At 40.8% G+C, this 7351-nt stretch overlaps 1 protein-coding gene across 2 annotated transcripts; it reads left to right on the top strand.

Moving 5' to 3' along the window:
- The first annotated feature begins 404 nt into the window (after positions 1 to 404).
- On the top strand, positions 405 to 6268 carry LOC129830401 (transcription cofactor vestigial-like protein 4). Of its 2 annotated transcripts, none has more exons than XM_055892955.1 (6): positions 405 to 651; positions 933 to 1087; positions 1746 to 1911; positions 2247 to 2472; positions 2563 to 2674; positions 2842 to 6268. In XM_055892955.1, exons 2-6 carry the CDS (start codon positions 1006 to 1008, stop codon positions 3045 to 3047), a joined length of 792 nt encoding a protein of 263 aa, XP_055748930.1. In that variant the 5' UTR covers positions 405 to 651; positions 933 to 1005; the 3' UTR covers positions 3048 to 6268. The 2 variants fall into 2 exon arrangements, with proteins under 2 accessions (XP_055748930.1, XP_055748929.1); XM_055892954.1 differs by having other exon boundaries at positions 1728 to 1911.
- The last annotated feature ends 1083 nt before the right edge of the window (positions 6269 to 7351 follow it).

Raw genomic sequence — 7351 nt, 5'->3', positions numbered from 1 at the left:
TTTTAGAGCTCTGACTTTCTGACTTGAAGATCACTGACATTATTGAACCTAGTTTTTTTTCTGAATTCCCAGTTGTTTTGAAAGCACCATAAATTGAGTGGGTCATGGGAGAGAAGATATGATGTGTGTAAACTGTAGGGGTACCCATGGTGCTGAGAGAAAGGCAGGTTGAGGTTGCCAGATGTCCTATGCCAGTTGTCCTATGCCGAGGCAGTGAAGAGATTAGTAGGGGAAGATGGGTCCAGGTGAGTAGGCCAAGGCCAATAGAGAGTGATGGGAATAACATATGCTTCAGTAAGGTTGTTTTTTTGGCATTCATACTACAGAAAAGTAGGATGATACTAGTAAGCTGATGCACAGCCAACACCGTAGGTGGCGGCATTCACCTATAACATTTGTTTGCGGTGCCCCATAATAGAAAAGAAGAAGGAGAGCTGCTATGAATCATCGGGCTTAGTTGGCTGGCTAGCTAGCTAAGTAAGCAAAGCAGCTACACTGTTTAGCTAAACTGGAATGTGGCGCAACGTCCCTTGTCTGAACTGTGTTTGTGAAACATTTTGAATAGCGACGATGAACTGATTTTCGTGAAGTTGATCCACAATTCGTTTTGACTATCGGTCATCTGATCTGGACCTCTTACTCGAACGAAGTGTAAGTTACAATCTTCTTAACTAGGTAGCTAACCAGCGTAGCTAGCTACAGTAGCTAATCAGTTTACAGTTTAGTTAGCTAGTTAACCAGCGTTGCTAGCGATGTAGTTAGTTCGCCTTGCCAGCTAACGTGTCCAATGTTTACAGGCAAAGTGGGCCATTTGACAGGGACACACTGATTAGCTAACGTTAGTTGACAGAGGTTGCTAAACTATTAGCTAACTAGCTAGGTACCTATAATGTTAACGTTAGGTAGCTAATGTTATATTTCTTATATTCTAGGACGGACCCTAACTAGTTTTAACCAACTGCTATTTTGCTAACTTTGATGTTAGCAAGTAGCCTGTACGCGTAAATGCTTTACACGAGAATGGACCTGTTGAACTATCAGTTCCTGGACAAAATGAACAACAATATCGGGAGACTACACTACGAAGGTAAGGGAGAATAATTTACACATTTTCAAAACGTGTGTTATTGGCGTAACAAGCTAGTACTAGTTGTTCGCTAACTAGCTAGCCCTCGCAGTTCACATAGCTGGCTAGCTATGTGCCATACATAAAAATAATAAAATCATTGACAAACCAACCGTGGGTAACGTTAGCTAACACAATTTAATGTATTGATCAATTACACCTTGCCACTTTTTTAACCACTCGTTTAAATGTGAGTCAATGTGGCTGAAAGGATTGACATACAAAAAGTAACACTAAACCTCTATTTAACTAGACAAGTCAGTTAAGAACAAATTCTTATTTACAATTACGTCCTACCGTGGATTAACTGCCATGTTCAGAAGGCCAGCTTTTTTTTTTTTTATCTTGTCAACTCGGATTCGAAACAGCAACCTTTCGGTTACTGGCCCAATGCTCTAACCACTAGGCACCTGCCGCCCCACCTCTAACATTAGTCCCCACTTTTGAGGTAATGGTCACAGCAGGTAACTAGATCACTTGGGGGGAGGATGGCTCAAACCACCTCCTCCTATTACTGATTTTGTTTAAAAACGGTCTAAATTATTGAGACATGATCACCCTGGTTTGCATGAAATGTATAAACGGGGACTGTTCTCTACAGCTGAATCTTCTCTGACAGGTGAGTCCAGGATGCCCTCGCTGCCCTCTGCAATGACCAACATGAGGACCGGTCCTCCCCCCATCTGCCCCAGCAAAAGGAAGTATGGCGAGGAGCAAGTGGATGACCGCATTGACTGTGACAATGACCACATGAGCAAAATGAGCAGAATGTTTGCTGCTCAACTGTAAGTGCAAACTTACATACTTTTTAGATGTTTTTGTTGTTGTTTTATGAAAGTATTTAAATGTTACTTGTATCCAAACATTTATCGGCATGAATGGACTTAGATGTATCGATATCAGAGAAGGAGTGTGTATATGGTTAAATGTGTCATAAGTAAACGCTGCTGCTTTTTGAACAATCTAGCACTGAACCCTCACTAAGCTACAGTCTGCATGGCCCAATCTTCTGACATCAAAGCGAGATTGATTTTTAAAGTGGCCTATGAATAGTCGGTGCAGTTGGTGGGCTGTGTAAGGCTGTAGGGCGTAATCTGCCACTTGTCCTTTCTTTAACAAGGGGACGGCCTGCCGGTGGAGACAACCGCAGCGATCCTTGGAGCCTCGGACACAGCCCTGTAGAGCACATCACTTCCTCCTCCAATGGTCTCCATGACAACCACTTATATGCCTCCATCCCCTCCTATGGCTTGGACCAGCCCCTGGCTCTGACTAAAAACAGCCTGGACTCTGGACTGTGTGGCGCAGAGAGGCCTGCCATGCTCGGCCCTGTGGACAGACCACAGGTTATTCTGACAATTAAGAAATACTGTCATGCATTCATCAGTTGTGTCTTACCTACAGTCTCTTAGTTTGTGTGTATTTATCTCTTATAGAATCGGCCCTCTGTGATCACCTGTGCTCCTGCAAGCAATCGCAATTGCTACCGGTCTCACTGCCACAAGTCTCACAGCCCTAGCCCACCCATCGATCAGAGGAAGGCCAATGGTAAATCTTTAGCACCACTTTACCTTACTGGTAAATCTCTGTGCATATATTGGATATCTGCACCATTGTTACCATACCACCCTTGGAATTTATACTTTTCTCAATACTCATAAATAGCTTCACTTAGTTCAGGAGCTGTAATACTCACCTCTATTCTGTAATCCCAGCTAACACTGCGGTCGACCCTGTAATCGAGGAGCACTTCCGCCGCAGCCTGGGGAAGAACTACAAGGAGCCCGAGCCCGTCTCCAACTCTGTGTCCATCACAGGCTCGGTGGACGACCACTTTGCCAAGGCCCTGGGGAAGACCTGGCTCCAGATCAAGGCCAAGGGGCCAGGGGGAGGCCCCCACAGTCCAGAGCCCAACTCCTGAAAGATGGGCTGAGCCTCCCTCACTGTTGAGTGGTGAATCACAATCACTTCTTTTGTCTGTGGCATCAGATAAGGGCACAGATTGACCTCCCTATACCATTCATTGTCGAGCTTGACATCCCTGAGCTCAGAACAACGGTGACAACCATGCTAAACAAGACGATCAGTTTGAATACTGTATTATACACCAAGACTGGCTTTTTACGGACCTTGGGGGTGGCTTCTTCCTGCTCCTATTAAATGACTGACTCAGATCTGGGAGGATTTGATACATTGTTCAGTTAGGGCAGTTTTGGATTGAGTCCAAGTGTGTCAATTCTTCCTTTTTGAAGGCAGAAATATCAATTTGAGAAGCCCTCTAGGACCAGTATTAGTCAGCCCTGATGTCATCTTTGAGTTCTCTTGATTATTAAAAAAAAACAATTTTTAACACTTAACCCTGACAGAGATTCCCAAAACGATCAAATAATGTAAGCCTTTGAGAAGGTGTACTGTTCTGTCTTGACTCCCTCATGCCTTCTTTATTAGCCAAAGAACTCACCTGCCACTTCAAACAAAAAGCCATAGTCTGGTTAGCCCCTCTTCTGTCTCCATCATCCTGCCATCTCCTTTAACTCTCCACTCACCCTGTAACCCTGTGTTTGACGTTTTTTTTACTTGGAAAGGAAGGCCGGCTCTGATTTGTACTATTATGTGTTAGATTGGGGTAGGGCTAATGGCATACCGGTTTTATTTGGAGCATACCAATTTTGGGGGGATTATTCATATATATTTTTTTTACGATACTGTGGTAATGCAATTAAGGCTCGGGCCTCCCTCCGGTCCCAATGTTTCTCTCTTTTTCTCTCCCACTATTCTGAACTGGACTCACTTACTTATTTGTGGACTTTACTTTTTTTTTTTTTTTTTGTTCTCCTAATACTCACTGTGGTTAATTTCATAGATACAGTTAGTAATAAGGATAGTATTCTGCTTACCGAGATGCATGTTTCAAATAGCTGGTATCTATTATAAGCCTTGTTATTCTATACTATTTACCATCAGAATTTATTTTTGTCAGTAACCGTTTTAGAAATATTCACTGCTGGTACAGTCGTACTAAAATATATTTTTTTGTATCTGGTTTTCATTAGAATATATATACACACACACAAGCATCCATCTACAAAACGCAGCCTCTGGCAAGGCTGTCTGGCTGCAGTATAATAGGCTGGATTGCGTTGTTATTCTGTGTTACTGGATGCTATGACTGAATACAGTAAACATTGAACATCTGTAGGCAACTCCTAGATAGAACAGTCCTAGCTTCACCATGCCATTTAGTCCTGATTTTATTTACTCTAATCTGTTTTAGTTTCAGTTCAAATTTCACTTGAACTTTGAACGCTATCAAATTGACTAACTTTTGTTAAATTGACTAGTAATGAGGATTTCTACTCAAGTCTTTATTTTTGAAAGTGAAACGGTTTATTAACCCTAAAAACTAAAATGCAGGTGACTCCACACGCATGTATCATGGCTGGCCTTGAACAAAACCCTTGCTCATGCTTGTCTTGAGACAACGGCATGAACATTCCACCATTACTACCCAACTCCATTTTATGTTTAAAGTAAGAGCTGGTAAGATGTTTGGATTGAGGATAGCTTCTCTTCCATTTGGCGTGTTTCCATCGTGTAGCCTAAACTGTAAGGGAGTTCAAAAAAACGTTAGAACCGAATCCAGGGTAGTACCACTCTAGAACATGTAATGTACTGAAGGTGCAGGTTATACAGATGAATACAATTGTATGACTTTTCTGAAATTATTTCCATTTCATTTAGTAAACTTATGGGTTAACACTATGTTTTAGTACGTTGACATTGTCACCTCTCAGCTCTTTGAGAATGATGTACTTGCATCCAATATTCTACACACTGTTTAAGAATTACTACAAACTATTATATTCCGTTTCTTTAATTTGTAAAGACGATCATTGCGCCGCGCGTAAAGATCCTATACATTTTTTTAAAACAACTTTATACTGGATATTCAGCCATTGGATATTCATTAGTCTAACGATTCATTTTTATCTATCTAAAAAGTAGATTTTCTTTTTCTTCCAGAGTTGTCTGAGGTGTGATAAGTGCAGGAACACACTTGTCATTCTATGAATAAGGCTCTAGCAGTTAAACACATTGGGCCAGTAACCGAAAGGTCGCTGGTTCGAATCCCCGAGCCAACAAGGTCAAAAATCTGTATGTGCCCTTGAGCATGGCACTTAACTGTAATTGCTCCATCTAAATGTACACTGAATAAAATTATAAATGCAACATGGTTACTGTTGGTCCCATGTTTCATGAGCTGAAGTAAAAGATCCTGGACTTTCCGTACGCAGAAAATTTCTCGCATTTTTTGCATTTTTCTTTTACATCCCTGTTAGTGAGCGTTTGTCCATTGCCTAGATAATCCATCCACCTGACAGGTGTGCAATATCAATAATCTATTTAAACAGCATGATAATTACACAGGTGTACCTTGTGCTGGGGGCAAAAGGCTGCTCTAAAATGTGCTGTTTTGTCCCATAACACAATGCCACAGATGTCTCAAGTTTTGGGGGGGTGTGCTATTAGCATGTTGACTGCAGGAATGTTCACCAGAGCTGTTGCCAGAGAATGTAATGTTCATTTAGAGAATTTGGTAGTATGTCCAACCGGCCTCACATCCCCAAACCACGTCTATGGTGTCATGTGGGTGGTTTGCTGATGTCAATGTTGTGAACAGAGTGCCCCATGGTGGCGGTGGGGTTATGGAATTGCCATGAAACCAGCCGCAACCTAGATTCATATCTGTATTCCCAGTCATGTAAAATCCATAGATTAGGGCCAAATTCTGATTTCCTCATGTCAATGAAATTGTTGCATTTATATTTTTGTTCAGTATAAAGATAATGTCAGGGTGACATTACTGCTGCATGTTTTGAGTCTGTTTCTATACTGAGTTGTCTCAGTGATATGTTGGGGTTTATTGTTCCAATGTTATTTAATTGGTATTCGACTGCTTGTGCCTCTAAACAACAAGTCGCAGGAACTAGCCTAACTCTGTGGCTTCACATGGGAAACTACATTGCCTTTTACTTTTTGTTAATCTTTTATTTACTTCATTTTTGTCTTATTTTTTTCAAAAAAAAATGTCGCTTTTTTTGTACTTGATTTCTCCTAAATAAACTTTAAAATGCTCTCTCAGTCCAGTATTTTAATGTTTTTTGTTTTGTTTCATCAATATTTGTCCAACAATGTAATTCAACATTCAGACTTTGGGCTATTTTCACATCTTGCACAGAACCCAGCCCACTGTCATGAAACCAGCCGCAAGCTAGGTTTCCATCCAATTGGCAAATATTTCATGTGAATATTCTAACGTCGGCATAAAAACGTTATGCACATTTTCCCACCATCAAATTGACTGTTGCCGATTTAAAGGCTTTGTGTAATGACAGTGCACATAAAAATCACTTGTGCTTAAATGCTCATGTACCAAATTAAAAAAAATTGCAAGTTAAATGGGTCATTTTCAACTCGACTGATGGGTTTTGTCCAGCAATGTTGTGTGTAGATATATATATATATATATACACACACATGTATATAGTGAATGTTCCCACTCTGGTCTTGGCATGTCCGCTCTAGCCAGCAGCTGGCAGATACAGTGAGGGTAGGCTTGCTTGCATGATGATTAATATTGACAAAAAAGCGAGACTATTTTGATTTATTAAACGGCAGCCAAGCATCTACCATGTCACCATAAGACCCTTAATATTTATTGGTAATGAGCATCATGCTCATCACTGCACTTTCATCACCCTGTGAAGTTCATAGCTGATTTAACCTGTAGCTTAAAGGGATAGTTCATCCAAATTACAAAAGTACATATTGGTTTCCTTACCCTTTATGAAGTCTACGGACAAGGTATGATGGCAATCCATGCTTTGGCTTAGTTTCCTTGGCACTGTTTCCAATTGCTAACATTTTAGCATTTGTGACACAAATCCCATTCAAGTCATGGTAGCGCTATTATCATTTTTCGCACATCATGTTCAAATCATCTATAAGTGACTTTGTAGAACTTCACAATCAATTTGAGATACTTTTGGATGATTTTGACATGATGTGTGATAAATGCTAATACTGGTAACATGACTTGAATCGATTTGTGCCACAAATGTTAGCATTGGAAACAACATGGAAACAGTGCCAGGGAAATCAAACCGAAGGAAGGATTGTTTTCATTCCTTGTCCATAGACTGCTTGCAGGGTAAGGAAACCAAT

The sequence above is a fragment of the Salvelinus fontinalis genome, chromosome 31, assembly GCF_029448725.1.
Source record: "Salvelinus fontinalis isolate EN_2023a chromosome 31, ASM2944872v1, whole genome shotgun sequence".
NCBI lineage: Eukaryota > Metazoa > Chordata > Actinopteri > Salmoniformes > Salmonidae > Salvelinus > Salvelinus fontinalis.
Note: the sequence above shows the minus strand (reverse complement) of the source record. Positions and strands in the feature narration are given on the sequence as shown.